Source organism: Engystomops pustulosus, chromosome 3 (assembly GCF_040894005.1).
Source record: "Engystomops pustulosus chromosome 3, aEngPut4.maternal, whole genome shotgun sequence".
NCBI lineage: Eukaryota > Metazoa > Chordata > Amphibia > Anura > Leptodactylidae > Engystomops > Engystomops pustulosus.
Window position 1 is genome coordinate 152,547,778 of NC_092413.1, and position 24,337 is coordinate 152,572,114.

Below are 24,337 nucleotides of genomic sequence, written 5' to 3' on the forward strand. Positions count from 1 at the left end.
CCAGTGCTATGCTCACCGTACATGTAGGAACAACTGCTAAGTCCTTCAAGTTCCCATGTACCAGTATCCAGGGTCCAGTCCCATGGGTAAACATTAGAGATGAGCGAACATGCTCGTCCGAGCTTGATGCTCGTTCGAGCATTAGCGTACTCGAAACTGCTCGTTGCTCGGACGAATACTTCGCCCGCTCGAGAAAATGGCAGCTCCCGCCGTTTTGCTTTTTGGCGGCCAGAAACAGAGCCAATCACAAGCCAGGAGACTCTGCACTCCACCCAGCATGACGTGGTACCCTTACACGTCGATAGCAGTGGTTGGCTGGCCAGATCAGGTGACCCTGGGATAGACTAGCCGCTGCCCGCGCTGCTCGGATCATTCTGTGTCTGGATGCCGCTAGGGAGAGAGCTGCTGCTGGTCAGGGAAAGCGTTAGGGTGTTCTATTAGCTTACTGTTAGGCAGGAGTGATTCTCCAAGAACCCAACAGCCCTTCTTAGGGCTACAATAACGTTCTACTTTTTTTTTTTTTTATTTGCATCTAGTACCATTTTGTGAGGAATTAGCAGGGGGACTTGCTACCGTTGTGTTTAGCTCTTAGTGGCACACATATCCACCTCAAACACCAAAGTGGGAAAATTTAGTAGGGGTTGGATTTCAATTAGGCACAGTCTGCCATTTTTCCTTTTTTATTTTACGTTTATTTTGTTTAATAACTCAGTGTCATCTCATCTGGCATAGTAGTGTGCTTTCATACTTGGCTAGAAAATAGCCATAGGAGAATCCAAACGGCTTACGCCTACAGTAGCGTTATATATTTGATTTCTGGTTGATCTGCTGGTGGCTGTACTTGCTGCAGTGCATCTACTAGCCAATTGTGAGCAATTTGTAGTGAGACTTGCGACCGCTGTGTTTTGCGCTTAGTGACGCACATATCCATTGCAAAGACCGAAGTGGGAAAATTTAGTAGGGGTTGGATTTCAATTAGGCACAGTCTGCCATTTGTCCTTTTTTATTTTACGTTTATTTTGTTTAATAACTCAGCGTCATCTCATCTGGCATAGTAGTGTGCTTTCATACTTGGCTAGAAAATAGCCATAGGAGAATCCAAACGGCTTACGCCTACAGTAGCGTTATATATTTGATTTCTGGTTGATCTGCTGGTGGCTGTACTTGCTGCAGTGCATCTACTAGCCAATTGTGAGCAATTTGTAGTGAGACTTGCGACCGCTGTGTTTTGCGCTTAGTGACGCACATATCCATTGCAAAGACCGAAGTGGGAAAATTTAGTAGGGGTTGGATTTCAATTAGGCACAGTCTGCCATTTGTCCTTTTTTATTTTACGTTTATTTTGTTTAATAACTCAGCGTCATCTCATCTGGCATAGTAGTGTGCTTTCATACTTGGCTAGAAAATAGCCATAGGAGAATCCAAACGGCTTACGCCTACAGTAGCGTTATATATTTGATTTCTGGTTGATCTGCTGGTGGCTGTACTTGCTGCAGTGCATCTACTAGCCAATTGTCAGCAATTTGTAGTGAGACTTGCGACCGCTGTGTTTTGCGCTTAGTGACGCACATATCCATTGCAAAGACCGAAGTGGGAAAATTTAGTAGGGGTTGGATTTCAATTAGGCACAGTCTGCCATTTGTCCTTTTTTATTTTACGTTTATTTTGTTTAATAACTCGGTGTCATCTCATCTGGCATAGTAGTGTGCTTTCATACTTGGCTAGAAAATAGCCATAGCAATAGGATAGCATTGTTTGGTTTTAAAAACTCAAAAACACAAAAAAAAAAAAAAAAAAACACAAAAAAAAGTTAAAAAAAAATTAAAGCTATAACTCTCATTTTAAAAATGTTTAACCCGAGGGCTAGGGGTAGAGGACGAGGGCGGGGACGTGGGCGTCCAACTACTGCAGGGGTCAGAGGCCGTGGTCCTGGCCGGGGTGAGACACCACCTGCTTATGAGGGAGCAGGGGAACGCCGCAGAGCTACACTCCCTAGGTTCATGTCTGAAGTTACTGGGACTCGTGGTAGAGCACTGTTGAGGCCAGAACAGTGCGAACAGGTGATGTCGTGGATTGCTGACAATGCTTCGAGCAATTTGTCCACCAGTCAGTCTTCCACGCAGTCCACCCATGTCACCGAAATCGCCACTCCTCCAGCTCCTGCACCTCAGCCTCCTCCCCCCCAGTCTGCCCCCTCCCAGGAAAATTTGGCATTTGAACCGGCATACTCTGAGGAACTGTTTTCTGGACCCTTCCCACAGTCACAAACCACTTGTCCGGTTGCTGCTGAGCAATTTTCCGATGCCCAGGTTTTCCACCAGTCACAGTCTGTGGGTGATGATGACCTTCTTGACGTAGTGGAAGTGTGTAAAGAGGTGTCCGACGATGAGGAGACACGGTTGTCAGACAGTGGGGAAGTTGTTGTCAGGGCAGGAAGTCCGAGGGGGGAGCAGACTGAGGGATCGGAGGATGATGAGGTGACAGACCCAAGCTGGGTTGAGAGGCCGGGTGAACACAGTGCTTCTGAGACGGAGGAGAGTCCTCGACCAGAACAGGTTGGAAGAGGCAGTGGTGGGGCCAGACGGAGAGGCAGGGCCAGAGCTGGTGCATCAGCGCCAAATGTGTCAACTAGTGAAGCTCCCGTGGCGAGAGCTCTTGCGGCGAGGGCTAGATCTTCAGAAGTCTGGAGGTTCTTTAAGGAAACACCGGATGACCGACGGACTGTGGTGTGCAACATTTGCCAAACCAGGCTCAGCAGGGGTTCCACCACTACTAGCTTAACTACCACCAGTATGCGCAGGCATATGAATGCTAAACACCCCACTCAGTGGCAACAAGCCCGTTCACCTCCGGCCGTGCACACCACTGCTCCTTCCCCTGTGTCAGCTGATAGTCAGCCCCCTGCCCAGGACCCTGCCACAAAAACCCCATCGTCGCCTCCACGATCCTCCACAGCATCCACCAGCGTTCAGCTCTCCATACCCCAGACGCTGGAGCGGAAACGCAAATATAGTGCAACCCACCCGCACGCCCAAGCCCTTAATGTGCACATCTCCAGATTGCTTAGCCTGGAGATGCTGCCCTATAGGCTAGTAGAGACCGAGGCCTTTCGCAACCTCATGGCGGCGGCCGCCCCTCGGTATTCGGTCCCCAGCCGCCACTACTTTTCCCGATGTGCCGTCCCAGCCCTGCACCAGCACGTGTCAGACAACATCACCCGTGCCCTGACCAACGCCGTTTCTGACAAGGTCCACCTGACCACGGACACGTGGACGAGTGCTGCCGGGCAGGGCCACTATATATCGCTGACGGCACATTGGGTTAACTTGGTGGAGGCTGGGACCGAGTCTGACCCTGCGGCTGGTCATATACTGCCGACGCCGAGGATTGCGGGGCCTACCTCGGTCCAGGTGTTTCAGGCCTACTATGCCTCCTCCTCCTCCCACCCCTCCTCCACCTCCTCCTCCGAACTACCATCCGTGGGCACGGCGCCATCAGTCGGTAGCTCTAGGCACAGCAGCAGTGCCGTTGCTAAGCGACAGCAGGCGGTGCTCAAACTGCTGAGCCTAGGCGATAAAAGGCACACCGCCCAAGAGCTATTACAGGGCATCACGACGCAGACTGATCTGTGGCTGGCACCGCTGAACCTGAAGCCAGGCATGGTTGTGTGTGACAACGGCCGTAACCTGGTGGCGGCTCTGCAACTCGGCAGACTGACACATGTGCCATGCCTGGCCCATGTGTTAAATCTGATAGTTCAGCGTTTCCTCAAGACATACCCCAATCTGTCAGATTTGCTCACGAAGATGCGCCGCATCTGTGCGCATTTCAGGAAGTCCAGCACAGATGCTGCCACTCTCAGGGCAGCGCAGCGCCGCCTCCAACTGCCCGCTCACCGACTGTTGTGCGACGTGCCCACGAGGTGGAATTCAACACTGACCATGTTATCCAGAGTTTACCAGCAGCGCCGAGCCATTGTAGACTGCCAGATGTCAACTTCCACCAGAACTGGTAGTCAGGTCAGTCAGCTTCCTCAAGTCTACAATGAGGAGTGGACGTGGATGTCTGATATCTGTCAGGTGCTGAGTAACTTTGAGGAGTCAACACAGATGGTCAGTGGCGATGCCGCCATCATCAGCCTCACCATCCCGCTGCTTGGCCTGTTGAAAAACTCTCTGATCAGCATGAAGTCGGAAGCTTTGCGCTCGTCACAAGAGACGGGGGAAGAAGATTCCCTTGTTGATAGCCAAAGCACCCTTAGGTCTGTTTTCAGCGCATATCGGAGGAGGTGGAGGTGGAGGAGGATGAGGAGGAAGAGGAGGAGAATGTTGGCGAGACACAAGAGGGGACCATTGTTGAGTCCTTTACTGTTCAGCGTGTATGGGCAGAAGAAGAGGAGTTGGAGGAGTTGGAGGAGGAGGAAATGGACAGTCAGGCCAGTGAGGGGAGTGAATTCTTACGCGTTGGTACTCTGGCGCATATGGCAGATTTCATGCTAGGCTGCCTATCCCGTGACCCTCGCGTTCAAAGAATTTATTCCAGCACCGATTACTGGGTGTTCACTCTCCTGGACCCACGGTACAAGCAAAATCTTTCCACTCTCATCCCTGCAGAGGAAAGGAGTGTGAGAATGCATGAATACCAGCAGGCCCTGGTGCACAAGCTGAAACAGTATTTCCCTTCTGACAGCGCTAGCGGCAGAGTGCGTAGTTCTGCGGGACAAGTAGCGAGGGAGAGTAGGCGAGCAGGCAGCTTGTCCAGCACTGGCAAGGGTACGCTTTACAAGGCTTTTGCCAGCTTTATGTCACCCCAGCAAGACACTGTCACCTGTCCCCAGTCTCGGCAGAGTAGGGCTGATCTTTGCAGAAAGATGGTGAGGGAGTACGTAGCTGACCATACCATCGTCCTAAATGATCACACAGCTCCCTACAACTACTGGGTTTCAAAGCTGGACATGTGGCACGAACTGGCGCTGTACGCCTTGGAGGTTCTTGCCTGCCCTGCCGCTAGCGTCTTGTCCGAGCGGGTTTTCAGTGCAGCTGGTGGCATCATCACCGATAAGCGTACACGCCTGTCGACTGACAGCGCTGACAGGCTGATGCTTATTAAGATGAATAAAGCCTGGATTTCTCATAATTTCCAATCTCCACCAGGTGAAGGAAGCTCAACCTGAATAATTGATCCACTCCTCCTCCTCCTCATTTTCCTCCTTCTCCTCCTCTTTGTACAGTAAAGCAGAGGAAACTGGCTATTTTTTGACAGGGCCCACTGGCTCTTGCTATAGTACTTTATGCATTTAATTTTTCTGGAGGGCCACCGACCCGGTCCTCTGTTTTAAACAATTTTTGGGAGTGCCACATACAGGCACTCAATCTATTCAATTTTTCTGGAGGGCCACCGACCCGTTCCTCTGTTTTAAACAATTTTTGGGAGTGCCACATACAGGCACTCAATCTATTCTATTTTTCTGGAGGGCCACCTACCTGCTCCTCTGGTTTGAAAACTTTTTGGGACTGCCACATACAGGCACTCAATCGATTCCATTTTTCTGGAGGGCCACCTACCTGCTCCTCTGGTTTGAAAACTTTTTGGGACTGCCACATACAGGCACTCAATCTATTCTATTTTTCTGGAGGGCCACCTACCTGCTCCTCTGGTTTGAAAACTTTTTGGGACTGCCACATACAGGCACTCAATCTATTCAATTTTTCTGGAGGGCCACCTACCTGCTCCTCTGGTTTGAAAACTTTTTGGGACTGCCACATACAGGCACTCAATCTATTCAATTTTTCTGGAGGGCCACCTACCTGCTCCTCTGGTTTGAAAACTTTTTGGGACTGCCACATACAGGCACTCAATCTATTCAATTTTTCTGGAGGGCCACCTACCTGCTCCTCTGGTTTGAAAACTTTTTGGGACTGCCACATACAGGCACTCAATCTATTCAATTTTTCTGGAGGGCCACCTACCTGCTCCTCTGGTTTGAAAACTTTTTGGGACTGCCACATACAGGCACTCAATCTATTCTATTTTTCTGGAGGGCCACCTACCTGCTCCTCTGGTTTGAAAAATTTTTGGGACTGCCACATACAGGCACTATCCAAATTAAATTGTCTCCATAGCAGCCTCCACACGTTGTCTCCATTGCTACCTCCAAAAGTCGTCCATGTAGCTGCCTCCATACATCGTCCCTTTATCAAACGAGGTGTGTCAGGCAGAAATTTGGGTTGTTTTCATGGATTCCACATCAAAGTTGTTAACTTTGTCGCCACCCAGCTGTGTTATCCACAAAATATACTAATAAACTTTTATCATTTACCAATATTATTTCAGCGCTTCTTGCGCATCTGTTTACATTCCCCTCACCCGCCATATCCTAAACTTATAAGAACGCTACTACACTTGATCTTATACAAAAGGTTCTTAGAAGTGCTGTTTGGGGAGTAGCCTAGAGACAGGGGCTTGGATTGGCGAAAGCTCGCCTGGCAGCGGAGCGCCAACTCCATGCCAAGATCCAACTAACATAGTTTTAACTGCAGAACCTTTAATCTACTACTAGTTCACTGCCTCCATACATGGTCCCCTTATCAAACGAGCTGTGTCAGGCAGAATTTTGGGTTGTTTTCATGGCTTCCATGTTAACTTTGTCGCCACCCTGCTGTGTAATCCACAAAATATACTGGCAAACTTTTATCATGTACCGATATTATTTGAGCGCTTCTTGCTCACCTCCTTTGGTTCCTCTCTGCCACCCATTGGTTTGAAGCCTGAGTCCATTTAGGGTATGTCGCCATGCCACTCTCTAGCCTGCTGCCGCTGCCTCTGCAGGCCGTCCCCTATAGTGTCAGGGTCAATTATTGCATGTTTTAGATGCTATCTAGCTTCATTCTGTCACTCTGTCATGGCCATGCTGTTGCCCATAATTTTGGCATAATGGTGCGATTAAGCAGCCTCAGAGGCATCCATGCATGCTGCCCCTGCTGTTTCCTGTCCATTTCCGTGGTGTTTCCATCCTTTTCTGAGGTTCCCAGGTGTTTGGCCAAGCTTCCCTGTGCAGAGCCTTGGTCCCCTTGAAAAATGCTCGAGTCTCCCATTGACTTCAATGGGGTTCGTTATTCGAGACGAGCACTCGAGCATCGGGAAAAGTTTGTCTCGAATAACGAGTACCCGAGCATTTTAGTGCTCGCTCATCTCTAGTAAACATGTAAATACATTTTTTGGGGGCGGGGAGGACCAAAATAGTGAGAATTGCATTGAGCCACAAATTAAGAAAACAAAGGTACTTCCATTTCTCACGTCCAATTGTTATAAACACATGTAATAAAAGTCACAAGTCTCTTTAGTAAGGTAGAATAGGATAAATAGATAGCATAAAGGTGAAGTGAATAAATTAAATAATTTAAATGTGAATAGACGATTACCTGGTTGAGAACAAAGGTGATTATTCACTTTAGGACCAGTGACAATGGGCCATGCTGCAGTTTTCTTGCAGACTTTGCAAGTGCCTGCACCCCATCTTGTCTCACGCAACCATTTTGTGGCGCGGCTGCTTTATTCTTCAACCACAAATTTCTGCGTTTTTGTGCTCATTTGAAAGTGTGCCAGATTTATCATGCAAAGTCCAACAGAAATGTGTTGCACGCCCTATGTTAAAGGTACACTCTGTCGGGCAGTGCAGGGAGCACCAGATTCATGGAGAACATGCGACAGAGATCCTAAATCTGGCGCCCGCCGCACTATACACAAATTGCACATAGTGCAGTTTGCACTGATTTAGTAAATGCCCAAATTTTTTGCATGTTTTCTTTTAGTTTTTTGGGGCTAGCAACATGAAACCAGCAAACGGTTGATTGTTGGTTTTCAAGCAAAACTACATCAAGAGGCCTTAGACTCTATATATATCTGGCTGGAGGCAGGGGGGCGCGGTCACTATGATATAACCCATTCCCCTCAAGTTTCACAGGGACCATGAGGTAGATTTATCACAGTTTCTACTTCAGTTTTCTAGTGTAGAAGCTGTGAATGAATTGCAAATTCTTGCACAGTACAATTTAGAATTGTGAATACGCTGCCTCCATGCCATGTAGGTGTGTAGGAGATGTTGAGGAGCGCTGCAGCCCTCCAGTGCTTGGGGGATCTGTGCCCCCCATGGTATCATTGGGAAGTGCTGATCCTCCCTTAGTTTGGTGCAGCAAATTGATTTAATTGCAACCGCTGACTTTGCCAGCAGGGTTTCGGCCAAAGCCAAACAAATCTGTCCGCTCATCACTAGTGATTATCTATTTATTATGTATTTTAATTCTCAGCACCAGGACTTTTCAGGTCTTTAATTTCCTCCTTCCACAAACCTTATTTTTTAGATCTTTCCTTTTACAAAGCTTGTAAAACTTTGTAAAACTTGTCTTTAACCTTTTCCAGGTCTTTATCCCTCTCAGGACCAAGTCTTATCTTTTAGATCTTTCCGCTTACAAAGCTATGTGAAGGCTTGTTATTTGTGGGACAAATTCTACTTTTGACTGACACAATTGTGTATTTTGTGCCATGTACTAGAAAGCTAGTAGAAAAAATGTGGTGGAAACAGCAATTTAAAACAGCTGTGCCATATTTTTATTGGCTTTGCTTTTTTAGGATTTGAACCCATGCAAAGTAATTTAAAGTACCCTTTGTCTTCTTGATTGATGGGTTGACTGGAGGAAGGGAATCCAAATTGCTGAAGTACTGTACGTTGCAATATTAAATACTTCCAATTTTGACAAGCCCTTTGTCTTCCCTAATTTTTGGTGTGACTCAGTCCTGTCCACTTTGGTTTGCTTCCACCCCCAATTTTACAAATAGACATGTAGTGCAAGACTATATTAATGACCATTATAAAAATCATCAAATAATCTTATGGTCATATTTCATGGGTGTAAAACAATTATAAAGATGATGGGGAACTTCCTGATTTATTTTTCTAATTGGATAATTTTATCCCCTTATCTAATGCCTATATTTATTACAAAATAAAAAATACAAGCCCCTGTCATGGTTTGGGAAAGCCATCTACAACTTTAATTGGTTTGTCTTCATTATTACAATCTGTTTTTACCATGAAGACAGAATACCGAAGAGCAGATCACTACAGACTCGGGTTCAGAAAAATCTTCCAAGCAGGAATCGATGTCTGAAGAAGCTTTTTCATACATGAAAGTGGTAAAATGTAATCATCTTCTATTCAATATGTGAATATTCCACCAATACTCCACAATCATCAATATGAGAACGCCAAACTGCTCACGGAAAAACAGCTTTAAGAAATGACAGTTGAGCTTACAACTAAGCTTGTTTCAAGTCAAAACCTCATGAATGTCAATGTTACCTGAGGAACGGTGCTAATCTTTTTCATTTGAATTTTTTGTGAATGTACATCCTAAAGTCATCCTTGTCTTAAACTGAAGAAGTAGGACGATTTACTAACAAAATTAAGGAACCTTTGGAATTATTTTTTTGCCACATATTGCATCTGATACTGATACTGTTTCACTAAACCATGTAAATAGATTTGTTATAGATTTTGACAGCATCACATATGTGAGAAAAATTATTATATAACGTATGTTTATAATATATTATTGTTTCAATAATGTTCTTTGTTTCAAAGGGTTTTCCAACTCCAAAATAACTTGCCATAGATAAGTCCATCAGATTGTAGGGGGATATTCTCAAAATGATTTGTTTATGTTATACCTTACAGGATCTACTCGGACAACAACTTATAAAACACCTTTCATCCCACCAGATTCCGGTACGTATATTATTTTTCCAGTGCATGCATGTTTTACTATTGCTTTCATGATCCTTGGATGTCTTAGTATGGCTATCAGGAGTAACATGACAGCAATGGATTGAATTTGCAGTTGAGACTTAGCATTAACTGCATTGAAATGAATGTCTAAATCATTTAATTGCATTATATCATTGTGTTGAATGATATGAATGATCTAACATACAGAAAAACAGCTTTTCAAGTGCCATAATTTCAGTTTCACCATATATGATAAACATGGGTCATCATCTTTACTTTAGAATATAACTTTTTTAACCCTTTAACAACTTGGCCCAGTTTTTGTTTGTTTGTTTGAGTTGTGTAAAGTGTTTTAACACTTTTTATAGAAAATTTTCTGTGTAGCTAAGTGGCAAAAAAGTGTAATTTCAGAAATTTTGATGCTATTTTTCATTTTGGGGTTCAACACCTAGAATGACAATTTTTGTTAGGGACTAGAATAGGGACTTGTGGTACACGGCAATACCTAACATGTTTATGATTTTATTTGTTTATCTATTGTTATATCAGTTCTAATGAACTGTTGGTGATTTTAACTTTAGGTTTTTACATTTTTTATTCTTTTTTTTACATTTTACCCTCCTTTGGTACTTTAACTCTGGGGAGTCTTATTACTCCTTCCATATGCTGCAATGCTGTAGAATTTGCTATAGATTTGTACAATTGTACAATGTTACAGATCTGCAGCAATAGCAGGTTGTCCTGAAGTCTTATAAAGACTCCATGCTGTTATGGCAACTGATTGTCACTCCTTGATGAAGTCATGGGGAGCCCTGAAAAAAGCCAATACTGGCTCTGCTGGTGGCAGTCAAAGGCTTAATGTTGGTGTTAACGTTGGGTGTTTGCTGCAATAGTCATCAAACACCAAACTTGTATGGAGAAGACTCAACCTGTGAATCCTCTCCATACTCCATTAATAGACTTGTGACAATGCTTATTAGCCAAAGGGCTCCTGAGGATGTTGCCAAACTCCCTGTATGCAGAGGTTTTACTGGCTGTTAGACTGTTTTCCACACTCCCACTTTGCTTTTTCAGCACTTCACCTCTCCCTCTGCCGAGTGTAATCTTACTGTAGCAGAGGAAGTTTCAGCACACAGTTGGAGGGTAAAAGTGCTCCTGCACAGTGTAACAGCCTGTGAGTCATTAGCACAATTAAAAGTTAATTTTAGAAGTAAGGAGGCCATGGATAAAAAAACATAAGAAGATTACCACATTCACAGTAACTTATGAGTAAGTGTCCCTGGTTTATCATGCTTGATTTTGATGGTAGATTTCCTGTAATAAAATTTTAGATGGTTTTATAAAAGACGATTAAATAAAGTAATATTAGATTCCCGGAAGGTCGTTATATGAAATCTAATTTATTGTATTAAAATATTGTTACATGCTTTTCCATGAGCCCCTACATTTACTGTTAAAATGGAAATTTTCCTTCTCCAAAAGGTATCTGTGAAGTCAGTGGGGATCCCCATTACTATACTTATGATAAGCAGGTTCACCATTTTATGGGAACCTGCACATACACACTGTCCAAACTCTGTGGAGATGAAGGAAACCTAACAGACTTCAATGTGGAAGCAGCAAATGAGCACAGAAAAGGCAACACCAAAGTGTCATATGTCAAATATGTAAATGTATATGTCTATGGTTACAAGATTACATTGGAGAAGAACAGAGAAGTCAAGGTCAGTTCTTAACATATTTTCATGTTGAGGTGTCATACAAAATACAAATGGTCAAGTAATCATTTGTGAAATGTTTACATTTTAATAATTATATCTTTGGTTCTTCCCATAGAACCAAAGATAATAATTAACAATTAAATAATAAGACAAATAGACATAAACCTTTCAATTAATACTCATATTTTTCAGCTTAATGGACAGACAGTGACCCTTCCAATTTTCCTCCTGCCTGATGTTGATGTATTCATCAGTGGTTCCAATGTTGTGGTGACAACAGGCTTTGGATTGAAAGTTAAGTTTGATGGAAACCACAAAGTTCAAGTATCCATCCCAGGAAACTACTCTGGTCAAGTTTGTGGACTTTGCGGAAATTTTAATGGCGATGCTGCTGATGATTTCCTTAATCCAGATGGTGTCTTAGAACCAAATTCAAACAGCCTTGGGAACAGCTGGCAGGTTGACAATGACACAAGGTAACACATTACTATCAAATCACCAGCTCCACATGCAGTATGTGTTCTTCCTAAAGAGATATTAATATGTATTGGTTTCTTTGAAGATGTACTGCAGGAACTGAAAATCCACCTAATTGCACTGAAGAAGATAGGAACACCATTATCAGCAATGACTTCTGTGGAATAATCACTGACAAAAATGGTCCATTTAAAAATTGCCATGATGTTATAAACCCTCTAGTCTACTTTGACAACTGTGTATACGATTTGTGTGAAACCGACAAGGATAAGGAACTTTTGTGTGATAGTCTTCAGGCCTATGCTGAATCTTGTCAGTCTAGTGGAGTAACTGTTGGACAGTGGAGAAATGACACCTTCTGTGGTAAGCAAAAATATTTGAATCTTACATTCTGAAAAAAATTCAAAATTTTTTGCAGTGCTAAACATTTGAGAAAGAGCAGTGAGAAAATCAGTTTAACTATAAGACATTACTTGTAGGTAGAGGGCTTTTGTAGAAATAATGTGGAAATTATGTGGTGTAAATTTGCAGCCTAGTCATTAACTTAACAAAATGTAAGAATTCATTATTTAAGGCTACAAACTATTTCCTTCTGTGCTATTCAAGTTACCTATTCCTTTTTTTTTAGAACCAAAATGTCCTCCAAACAGTCACTATGAGCATTGTGGAACAGCCTGTCCTGCAACTTGTGTCAACCCTGGAGCTCCATCCACCTGTACACATCCCTGTACTGAGTCGTGTATTTGTGATGCAGGCTTCATTCTTTATGGCAATAAGTGTGTTCCAGAAGACAAGTGTGGATGCTGGGACGATGATAAGTATTATCCTGTAGGCTCAGAGTTCTGGACAGATGATACTTGTTCCACTAAGTGCAGATGTCCTTCACCTGGAAGTGGTTTAGTATGCAACAGTGATTCCTGCCCCAGCAACCAATACTGTGGCATCACAAATGGTGTACCTGGATGCCACTACTTCACATATGGAGTTTGCCGGGTTCATAACGATCCTCATTATGACACTTTTGATAGACTCAATCACAACTTCATGGGTCTATGCACGTACACTCTTGCAAAGCTGTGCAACAGTTCTTCTTCTCCACAGTATTTCAACATTGAAGCTAAAAATGAACATCGTGGAGATCCCACAGTATCATTTGTGAAACATGTTATTGTCGAAGTTTATGGGCAAACAGTTCAAATGAATAAAAACGAAAATGATCGTGTTTTGGTGAGTATCAATAGTAATAGTGAGTTTTATATTACAGTCACATGTAACGGCATTCAAACACATCCTACAATTCTCACAATTCAGATTCCATGCTTATGTTGTTTGGGGAGCATAAAACATCTTTTCTGAGAAGTCCTAGCTGAAGTAAAAACTAAAATGAGAAGAACAATTTTATTTTCTTGTTTACATTCCTTTCCATTTCTTAACAGGTGAATAAAGTCTGGACCACACTTCCAGTCACATTAGTTGGAGGAGCAGTGACTGTCAGCTGGACTGGGAAATATGTCACCCTCCAGACTGATTTTAGGTTAACTGTCTCATATGATTTAGACACCTCTGTGGATGTGAAACTTCCAAGCAACTTCTCTGGCCTAACCTGCGGAATATGTGGTAACTTTAACAACCGCAGACAGGATGATTACATGATGCCCAATGGACTGCAAGCAGCAAACTCTGAACAGCTAGGCCACAGCTGGATAGTAGAAGATGATGACCCACTGTGTAGTCCAGAGGATCCTGATCCCTCACCACCACCATCCTGTACACCCGAAGCCAGTGAGATGTATAGCACCAATGCATTCTGTGGTCTTTTGATAAGTAAAGATGGTCCTTTCCATATATGTAACTCTGTCATCAACCCTGGAGGATTCTTTGAAAGCTGCATATTTGACATGTGTGCACTTAATGGAGATCCAGATGCTCTCTGCAGTCTATTAGCGGCATATGCTGACGCTTGCCAGAAAGAAGGCATTTCTATGACTTGGAGAAACAGCACATTTTGCCGTAAGTATCTTGACATAACAATTTATAGTCTTTTTATAGATACCGTACATAGTGTTATTTTCTTAACAATGAGCATAGAAATGATGTACAGCATAGTATTTGTCATTAACAAGTGTTTCTCTTTTCAGCTCATCCATGTCCCGTCAACAGTCACTTTACCACTTGTGCATCTGCCTGTCCGCCGACATGTGTAGATCCATACCCCACAGGAAACTGCAGCTTACCATGTTCTGAAGGCTGTGAATGTGATGCTGGATATGTTGTCAGTGGTGGAACTTGTGTCCCTGAGTCCCATTGTGGCTGCTTTTACAATGACATTTACTATAAGGTATGTGGAGAGGTTATATTGTCTTTATAATGAAAATGTGTCAGTTGTTTACTACAATGGGATTTTTTCTTATTACAGGAAGGGGAACAATTCATTAAAGATAACTGTGAGAGTCAATGTACCTGCGAAGGAAACAACACTGTGTCCTGTTTGCCTATGTCTTGTCCAGAAGATGAAATCTGTAAGGTGCAAGACGGGTTACTGGGCTGCTACAAGCCAAGCACAGCTATCTGCCACATCTATGGAGATCCCCATTATTCTACATTTGATGGCACAGTCCATCACTTCCAGGGAGCTTGTACTTACACTGTGACAGAAACGTGTGCTAATACATCACAGAGCTTCAGTGTCACTACACGCAATGAGCACAGAGGTAACCCAAGCTGGACGGCCATTAATTCAGTAACACTGACGGTCAATGGATTAGAGATCTACATTGGAAAGAACAACATTGTAGAAGTAAGTTCGAGCAAAAAAAAAAATAGACAAATTGTAGATAAATACCATATTCTATCTTTTTATTTTTATTCACTAATTGATACTGCATGTTAAAGGAAATCTACCAGCAATATAAAGTAAAATTAAGCTAAACATACTCACCTATCAACCTTTTTACCTCAATCACGGTGCTGGCCTTCTTTAATCTTGACATACCGAAATTTTACATGATTGTTATGGTGTCACAATGGCAAGCTTAACTAGGGTTAACTAAGGTTTCCAGACGTTGTTAAGAGGTATGTTCTAAGCAGCACCTGTCTATATTTCTTTCCACAAGCTGCTGACAAACTGGCAAGTTATTGTCACTTGTGTACAATTAAATGTAAGTTAATTTTGAAGATTATTGAAGAAGCAAAATAAATAAAAAAGTTTTGACTATAACATTTAAAAAACATTTTTCCTTAAATGAGTGGGGTTTTTTTCAATCACCCATTTTTTTTTCCAGGTAAATAATGTAGTCGTCACTCTTCCTACTAATGTGTCTGACATTATCATCACACAAAAAGGCCAGTATGTTACTGTCACTACAAACTTTGGCCTTGAACTTCAGTTTAACGGTGATCATGAATTGTTTGTGAGAGTGAAGGAATACTACAAGGGAGCACTCTGTGGATTATGTGGCACATACAATGATAACCGCCATGATGACTTTATGAAACCTGACGGCAGCATCGCAAATAATGTCAACGATTTTGGAAACAGCTGGAGAGTTCCAGATAATGAATGGCCGTAAGTATTTTGATGATAACTTTTTAACAATAAACATTTTTTGCAAAGTTGAATAGCAACGTATTATATTCAATTACAGTACTACAACGCAATGTTATTGCTCAACATTACAAACTAATATAGGAGTCTGCCGCAAAATGGGGATCACAGTTTTCAACTTATGATGTACAGTTTTTAACGCCTGTAGCAATTGTATAAATATACTGCTTATCAACTTAGGGCATTTTATTTTTCTCTAAAGCAGTGGTAACACCATGTCCTTATTATTTATTGTTCATATTTACTTTTAAACATTTAATGCATTTATATAACACAAACACATTCAACTATTTACGCTTTAGATGTGATTCTACTCCACCGCCTCCTCCAGTCTGTCCTCCTTCCATACAAGAAGAGGCAGAAAAGAAATGTTGGATTATCAGACAAATTAATGGACCTTTCAAACCTTGCCATGCTGTCCTCCCACCCCACAAGTATTATGAGAGCTGCATCTTTGATCAGTGTGTCACTGGTGGAAGTGATGATTTAGTTTGTACCGTTCTTGCTTCATATGCCGCAGCATGTGAAGCTTTAGGTGTTGATTTGGGAGACTGGATAAACAATACTATTTGTGGTAAGAGGCTCATTTTTTAAGGGGGCTTAGGGTAAGATATATCAGTATTGAATTGGATAATTGATTTCTATACCATATTGCAGATCCAAATAAACCATCAACAACTCCATCTTGGACTTCTACTTCACCAACACACACAAGCCCCACCTCCACTTCACCTCCTCTCAAAACATCCACCAAAGTTCCTACAGTTTCAGTTGTTCCAGGTAAAGATGTAGACTGATATAGTATGAAAATATCTGTAGTATGAGAACTACATATGGAGTTTAATCACTTTAGACAATTACATAACAAATGACATTCCTAACCCGACTAAGAGAGGAGTCCATAAAGTCTCCTAATGTAAAAGAAAAAAAATTGGTTACAAAACCTTAAAACGTGAATCCATATTAAAAATGATATATATTAAAGGCAATAATTAATCACAAGGCGTTATTTATATACATATCACAGCACAGTGGAGTGCATGTGTATGTTTTGAAGTATGAACTTTGGCAGCATTTTGAGTCCAATAATATTGAACTGAAACGATCACAAGAAGTCACATTCACAAAAAAATCTACTGAAAATTGTGGATGTGCCATAAATATTATACTGAACTATTTGTTTGTAATATATATTTATATTTTGACTGAAGGATAAGCACTCTGGGAGGAATTAATTAAGCTCACCTGCTAAAATCAGAGCATGTTTCTCCATTGAAGTGCTTAAAATGTCTACGTAAACCCAATGTTTTTTGCAATGTTAACCTATTATAGCTTACAATATAGCACCTGAAAAATCTATGGTATAGCATGAGAACTATATTTTGCACATACCATTCTATCAAAGCTCTTCAAAGAGCAAAGAAATTTCAAACTTCTTTATTTAAGCACATTAGCTTCATTAGACTATAATTTTATTGCCAATTACAATAAACAATGTTGGGACCACAAATACATCAACTAGGAATAGTCATCCCATCCTAAGCAACCATATCCCTTCACCTTTCCTCTTTTGTTGTCAATAGCCAGTACAACTTCAGAAGTCACAGCCTTCTCAACACTCAAGACAACAGTTTCACAATCATCTTCTGGTAAGTATATGACCTGTTTTCAGATATTAGTTATATATGACTTTATACATAAAAAATCAGATGTTTACCAGATGTTTCCCTATTGGATAATCATTTCTGAGAGTAGAAAAATGAAAACATTTTCTCCAGGTTACAGGTTGGCTATGTGTACACTTTACCCATACAGTCCCTTACCCATGACTGTCTGCGGGACTCGTGAGCCAAGCCTATGAGAAAAGCTTTAAATGAATAAATTACAAGTTTTAACATTTAACATTTCTTTTAGTAGGGTCTACATTTTCGACAATTCCTACAACATCTACTACTTTTGTGCCACCAGAATCGGGTATGTTATTTATAACATTCATGATGACTCCAGAATAGTGGCAATCTCATATTTTTATGCATCCTTTAGTTTACTTATAAGGAAATAAGTAGAACAATCATAGACTAAACTTAAGCTTAACTTTAAGATTTTATCAAAGTTAGTTTAATAAATGGAACCATGAGTGGCTTGAAAGCTCCTATAATTAAAATGATATCCGTCTATTTCTAAAAGCCCAATAGGAATGAAATGAGTGGTGGCACATATGGTGCTTCAGTCAAAACAATGTTACCTATCCAGTTAATGAGATAGGACATGATTTCTTTCTTGTTCAAGAAAAGGTGGCTTGTTAGCACCACCCCAAACATCTAGAACCAATTCTTTTCCATGCAGATGTTTATGGAATATATTACACATAGATATTACCACAGCTTTGTAAAATTGTTCCTTTCAAACTTTGACTATTGTACTTGCAATATTATTATTATTGACAGTAATTATAAATTATTTATTTGATATTATTTTTAAATATCAAGTAATTCAACTGTAATTATCTCTATACATTTAGGTAGTTGTGATGTGAGCGGAGACCCCCACTATAAAACATTTGATAAGCAGACACATGACTTTATGGGTACTTGTACCTACACTCTGTCCAAACTCTGTGGAGACGGAGGGCATTTGACAAACTTTAATGTTGAAGCAGCAAATGAGCATAAAGATGGAAATACTAGAGTTTCCTATGTCAAGTATGTCAATGTCGATGTCCATGGCTATAGAATCACGCTGGAGAAGGACCTAGTTGTTAAGGTTAGTACCTATTACTGCATAATCATACAAAATAGAATAAAACTACCCTTAGTTGTTTATAGAGATTTGCAAATGCATGGATGTCTGGGACCAGGATGGGCATGCATGCTTGAATATTTTTATGCTGCAATTAATATGTCCAGGTAATGTCCATGTCTTTTTGGAAAAGGCAACGTATGGTTAGTACTATTTTAGGTTTCTACAAGGATTTTTCTAAAATATTAAATCTGCCCATTTGACCCATATTTGTCATCCAAATTTGCATAGATATTACACGTTTACATTACATTGTTTTTTGTTGTCCTTTATATATTTGTGCTTAGAAATATATAGTTTAGATATTTTTATTTAATTAATTAAATATATACAGCTATCTACAAAAGGAAAAGATTAAGCAGCACAACAATGATGATAAATATGTCTGGGGGAACGCTTACATGGAACTGGGCAAAATGTTCCTCCAAGAAAAAAAACAAAAACAAACAGCCCCCGAACTAGAGGGGAAAAAACTGTTGGCATTGTTTGATTCCATACCCTTTGATGTTTTGGCTTCTCTGTCTTTCACAAGCATAATGTGAACACACCCACAGTATACATAGAATAATCCAATGCATGACATCATCATATCAAATGACAGCGTATAAAGTGCACTTTTACTGCAGTTTCCCACATTCTTATCGAATGTGCCTCTCTATGTTATTTCATAGTACTTAATATGCACATTATATTCATGTAATCCACATATGGATATATTCTATAATAATTATGCCTATGCACTTTATTGTTATTTGCAACTTATATACTATCATTTGATACGGTAATGCCATGTTTATATTTATTCACTTCATGCATTTTTTTTGTATTCAGACTGTCTATATGTATAGTGTGGTTGTGTCCTGACTGAGTCATGTGAATAATTACTACCCCTTATATACTCTCCTGTGTGTTACTCACATTATTCTTGAGAAAGGCAGAGAAGCTGAAATGTTGCAGGCTATGGAATAAAACACTACCATTTTTTTCCTCTATTTTGGAGTTCTGCTTGTTTATTCTTCATATCTATCTATCTATCTATCTATCTATCTATCTCATATCTATCTATCATCTATCTATCTATCTATCTATCTATCTATCTATCTATCTATCTATCTATCTCATATCTATCTATCTATCTATCTATCTATCTATCTATCTATCTATCTATCTATCTATCTATCTATCTATCTATCAACATGTATCTATCCAGTCATCTACATCTATCTATCTTACTATCTATCCAACAATTTTTTTATAGGTGGATGGTAAAATTGTAATAATGCCAGTCTCTCTATTACCTGACATCAATATATTCATAAGTGGATCCAATGTGCAAGTAACAACAGGCTTTGGATTGAAAGTCAAGTTTAATGGAAAGCATAAAGTACAGGTGATACTTCCGGGACACTACTCTGGTAAAGTTTGCGGACTTTGTGGTAATTTCAACGGTGATCCTGCTGATGACTTCCTCAATCCAGATGGTGTCTTAGAACCAGATTCTAACAGCCTTGGAAACAGCTGGCAGGTTGACAATGACACAAGGTAAGGCAGTGTATGGCGGATTTAAGTATTTATGTAAAAATACATTATCATCTTGTGAATGTATTGTAACGTGTGTTGTGTATGGCATACATCAGAAGACTACACAAAAATAAGCAGCCATTCATTTTCCTTACAGATGTACTCCAGGAGTAGACCATCCATCTAATTGTACCGATGATGATAAAGTCACTATAAGCAGCAACAGCTTCTGTGGAATCATTACAGACAAGAATGGACCTTTCAAAGACTGCCATGATGTTATAAACCCTCTAGAATACTTTGATGACTGTGTATACGATTTGTGTGAAACCAACATGGATAAGGAAATGTTGTGTGATAGTCTTCAGGCCTATGCTGAATCTTGTCAGTCAAGTGGAGTAAATATTGGACAATGGAGAAACAACACCTTCTGTGGTAAGCATAGATTATCAAATGTTATGTTCAATAAAACATTTCTACCTATTTCTGTAGTTCTGACAGTACCAAATATTGAGAAAGTAATCAATCAATCAATCAAAACAGTAGCTCGTTATAACCAGTGTACTCTTCGTATGAATCGATATTTCATTGAGTCCTCACAGATGCATTTTTGAATGTGCTACAAGTATCTAAAAATGTCACTCTGTCAAACTGGTATACTAACTGTAATACCAGCAGTCCACAACTTAAGAACAATCGAATGACAGACAACTCCCATTTGAAGACAAACCTCTCTTCCTACTGTGATGATGCACTCTGGATGCTCGTAATTTATTGAACTTTAATTGTAAGCTGCAATGATTAACTGGAAGAGTTATCAATGGTGTCTACAGATATACTGTTCATCTTTGTGTACATGACAACCCAAAATTTTAAAAATTTATTTGCAGAAAAATATTACACTTGCAAAATATCCAAAGAATTTTTTAAATATAAGATCAAGCTTCTACCTCTAAGACTGGAGATTTCAGATTCTTCATAGGGTAAGTATATCCACAGTACATTTTAGTGCCACAAATAAAACAAAAAAAGAGCTTCAAACTGTCTCCTTCGTATCCTTTAAACATCCGCTGGTCCTTGTTCACAACAGATGTGATACTTCCGAACCACGTCTTTTAGATGTGTTCTTTTTCCATAGAGGATATCCTATGGAAGATCTCAATAGTGCAATAACATAGAGATGAAATGGGTTTAAAACTGGTTTATTATACTCTAAATATTGAGTGTCTTAAAAAGTGCTTCATATAAAATCAAACACGCCAGTAGACATATATGCACAACCCTGGGTTTCACCATAAAGCATATCCTTTATGGAAAAAGAAGAAACCTAAAATTAGTGGTTCGGAAGTATCACTGCGTTTCACATATGAGAAGGTGTAAATAAGGACCGACTGATGTGGTGACAGTTTGAAGCTCTTTTATTGTTTTATTTGTTGCACTAAAAAGTACTGTAGATATACTGACCGTATGAAGAATCTGGAATCTCCAGTTTAAGAAGCAGAAGCTTGATCTTATATTTAAAAAATTATTTTTTGTACTATAGTGTACTATTATGCCTATTCTGACTTATATACAAATTCCACTTAAGAACAAACCTACAGAACCTATCTTGTGCATATGGTGGGAATTGTAATTAATTTATTAAAGTAGATATTCTTTCATACAGCAAATGGAAGCCAAGAAGTTGTTTGACTGTATGCATAAAACTCTATGTAAACATATTGTACTAAGCATGTTACCAATAAATGTAATCTGTGTGACTGTAAACATAAAAAATGATTCATTCATATATGCTTTATTTTCAGAACCAAAATGTCCTCCAAACAGTCACTATGAGCATTGTGGAACAGCCTGTCCTGCAACTTGTGTCAACCCTGGAGCTCCATCCACCTGTACACTTCCCTGTACTGAGTCGTGTATTTGTGATTCAGGCTTCATTCTTTATGGCAATAAGTGTGTTCCAGAAGACAAGTGTGGATGCTGGGACGATGATAAGTATTATCCTGTAGGCTCAGAGTTCTGGACAGATGATACTTGTTCCACTAAGTGCAGATGTCCTTCACCTGGAAGTGGTTTAGTATGCAACAGTGATTCCTGCCCCAGCAACCAATACTGTGGCATCACAAATGGTGTACCTGGATGCCACTACTTCACATATGGAGTTTGCCGGGTTCATAACGATCCTCATTATGACACTTTTGATAGACTCAATCACAACTTCATGGGTCTATGCACGTACACTCTTGCAAAGCTGTGCAACAGTTCTTCTTCTCCACAGTATTTCAACATTGAAGCTAAAAATGAACATCGTGGAGATCCCACAGTATCATTTGTGAAACATGTTATTGTCGAAGTTTATGGGCAAACAGTTCAAATGAATAAAAACGAAAATGATCGTGTTTTGGTGAGTATCAATAGTAATAGTGAGTTTTACATTACAGTCACATGTAAGGGCATTCAGGCACATCCTACAATTTCATGGTTATGTTGTTTGGGGGTTGGGGAGCACATAAAGTCATAACTTGTCTTAAAAGTTGTAGCTGAAGTAAAGACTAAAATGTAGGGAAACACTATTTTGTTTTTATATACATTGCCTTTTCATTTTTTAACAGGTGAATAAAATCTGGACCACACTTCCGGTCACTTTAGTTGGAGGAGCAGTGACTGTCAGCTGGACTGGGAAATATGTCACCCTCCAGACTGATTTTAGGTTAACCGTCTCATATGATTTAGACACCTCTGTAGATGTGAAACTTCCAAGTAACTTCTCTGGCCTAACCTGCGGAATATGTGGTAACTTTAACAACCGCAGACAGGACGATTACATGATGCCCAATGGACTGCAAGCAACAAACTCTGAACAGCTAGGCCACAGCTGGATAGTAGAAGATGATGACCCACTATGTAGTCCAGAGGATCCTGATCCCTCACCACCACCATCCTGTACACCTGAAGCCAGTGAGATGTATAGCAGCAATGCATTCTGTGGTCTTTTGATAAGTAAAGATGGTCCTTTCCATATATGTAACTCTGTCATCAACCCTGGAGGATTCTTTGAAAGCTGCATATTTGACATGTGTGCACTTAATGGAGATCCAGATGCTCTCTGCAGTCTATTAGCGGCTTATGCTGACGCTTGCCAGAAAGAAGGCATTTCTATGACTTGGAGAAACAGCACATTCTGTCGTAAGTATCTTCACGTGCCAATTTATAGTCTATGGGGGTTATCTATAATACGCCGGCGCGCTCGGCGCGTGTGAGTGCGCAGTCGTCGGGACAAAAATGCCCCACACTGGCCCACTCCCAGCCGGCTGCGCCCCGGCACACCTGGTTGCGCTCTCCGCACACCTGGTTGCACCCCCCTTCACGCCACACTAGCGTAAAGGTAGCGGATTGGGAAAAATGATCGCAATTGCTAGCAATTTCAGGGCGCCACTTTTGTGTTTTGCGTCTGCATTATTCTTCAATTATTTTCTGCACACTACACAGGCAAACAGCACATAATGCAGTTGCATTGTTTTTAGTAATAGTGTTATTTTCTTAACCATGAGCAGAGAATTGATGAACAACATAGTATTTATCATTAACAAGAATTCCTCTTTTCAGCTCACCCATGTCCCAGCAACAGTCACTTTACCACTTGTGCATCTGCCTGTCCGCCGACATGTGTAGATCCATACCCCACAGGAAACTGCAGCTTACCATGTTCTGAAGGCTGTGAATGTGATGCTGGATATGTTGTCAGTGGTGGAACTTGTGTCCCCGAGTCCCATTGTGGCTGCTTTTACAATGACATTTACTATAAGGTATGTGGAGAGGTTATATTGTCTTTATAATGAATATGTGTCAGTTGTTTACTACAATGGGATTTTTTCTTATTACAGGAAGGGGAACAATTCATTAAAGATAACTGTGAGAGTCGATGTACCTGTGAAGGAAACAACACTGTGTCCTGTTTACCTATGTCTTGTCCAGAAGATGAAATCTGTAAGGTGCAAGACGGGTTACTGGGCTGCTACAAGCCAAGCACAGCTATCTGCCACATCTATGGAGACCCCCATTATTCTACATTTGATGGCACAGTCCATCACTTCCAGGGAGCTTGTACTTACACTGTGACAGAAACGTGTGCTAATACATCACAGAGCTTTAGTGTCACTACACGCAATGAGCACAGAGGTAACCCAAGCTGGACGGCCATTAATTCAGTAACTCTGACTGTCAATGGATTAGAGATCTACATTGGAAAAAACAACATTGTAGAAGTAAGTATGTTTTTTTTTGTAGAGAGATCTGCATATTATCTTAAATAGTAATGGTAATGGTACATATCCCCTCATATGGTCAGAGGAACCACTTAGTCCTTCTAAGGATCAAGAGGCTGTGGGTGACCACAGCTGATGCACCCCCTATGGTTATGCTCCAAACATT

The 24,337-nt window shown here is 40.8% G+C and overlaps 1 protein-coding gene across 5 annotated transcripts in view; it reads left to right on the forward strand.

Moving 5' to 3' along the window:
* The window catches only part of LOC140122114 (uncharacterized), a 141,500-nt gene that overhangs the window by 91,776 nt on the left and 25,387 nt on the right, over positions 1 to 24,337 (forward strand). For 4 of the 5 annotated variants that reach the window (XM_072142595.1, XM_072142597.1, XM_072142598.1 and 1 more), the window contains 20 exons: positions 9,734 to 9,784; positions 11,267 to 11,508; positions 11,698 to 11,981; positions 12,068 to 12,345; positions 12,611 to 13,209; positions 13,419 to 13,992; positions 14,121 to 14,320; positions 14,399 to 14,779; positions 15,264 to 15,547; positions 15,889 to 16,160; positions 16,244 to 16,366; positions 17,170 to 17,235; positions 17,501 to 17,560; positions 18,108 to 18,349; positions 19,644 to 19,927; positions 20,064 to 20,341; positions 21,712 to 22,310; positions 22,519 to 23,092; positions 23,513 to 23,712; positions 23,791 to 24,171. In XM_072142595.1, coding sequence (XP_071998696.1) covers positions 9,734 to 9,784; positions 11,267 to 11,508; positions 11,698 to 11,981; positions 12,068 to 12,345; positions 12,611 to 13,209; positions 13,419 to 13,992; positions 14,121 to 14,320; positions 14,399 to 14,779; positions 15,264 to 15,547; positions 15,889 to 16,160; positions 16,244 to 16,366; positions 17,170 to 17,235; positions 17,501 to 17,560; positions 18,108 to 18,349; positions 19,644 to 19,927; positions 20,064 to 20,341; positions 21,712 to 22,310; positions 22,519 to 23,092; positions 23,513 to 23,712; positions 23,791 to 24,171 — 5,972 coding nt within the window. The remainder of the gene's footprint in view (positions 1 to 9,733; positions 9,785 to 11,266; positions 11,509 to 11,697; positions 11,982 to 12,067; positions 12,346 to 12,610; positions 13,210 to 13,418; positions 13,993 to 14,120; positions 14,321 to 14,398; positions 14,780 to 15,263; positions 15,548 to 15,888; positions 16,161 to 16,243; positions 16,367 to 17,169; positions 17,236 to 17,500; positions 17,561 to 18,107; positions 18,350 to 19,643; positions 19,928 to 20,063; positions 20,342 to 21,711; positions 22,311 to 22,518; positions 23,093 to 23,512; positions 23,713 to 23,790; positions 24,172 to 24,337) is intronic. The other variant, XM_072142596.1, reaches the window with a different exon arrangement.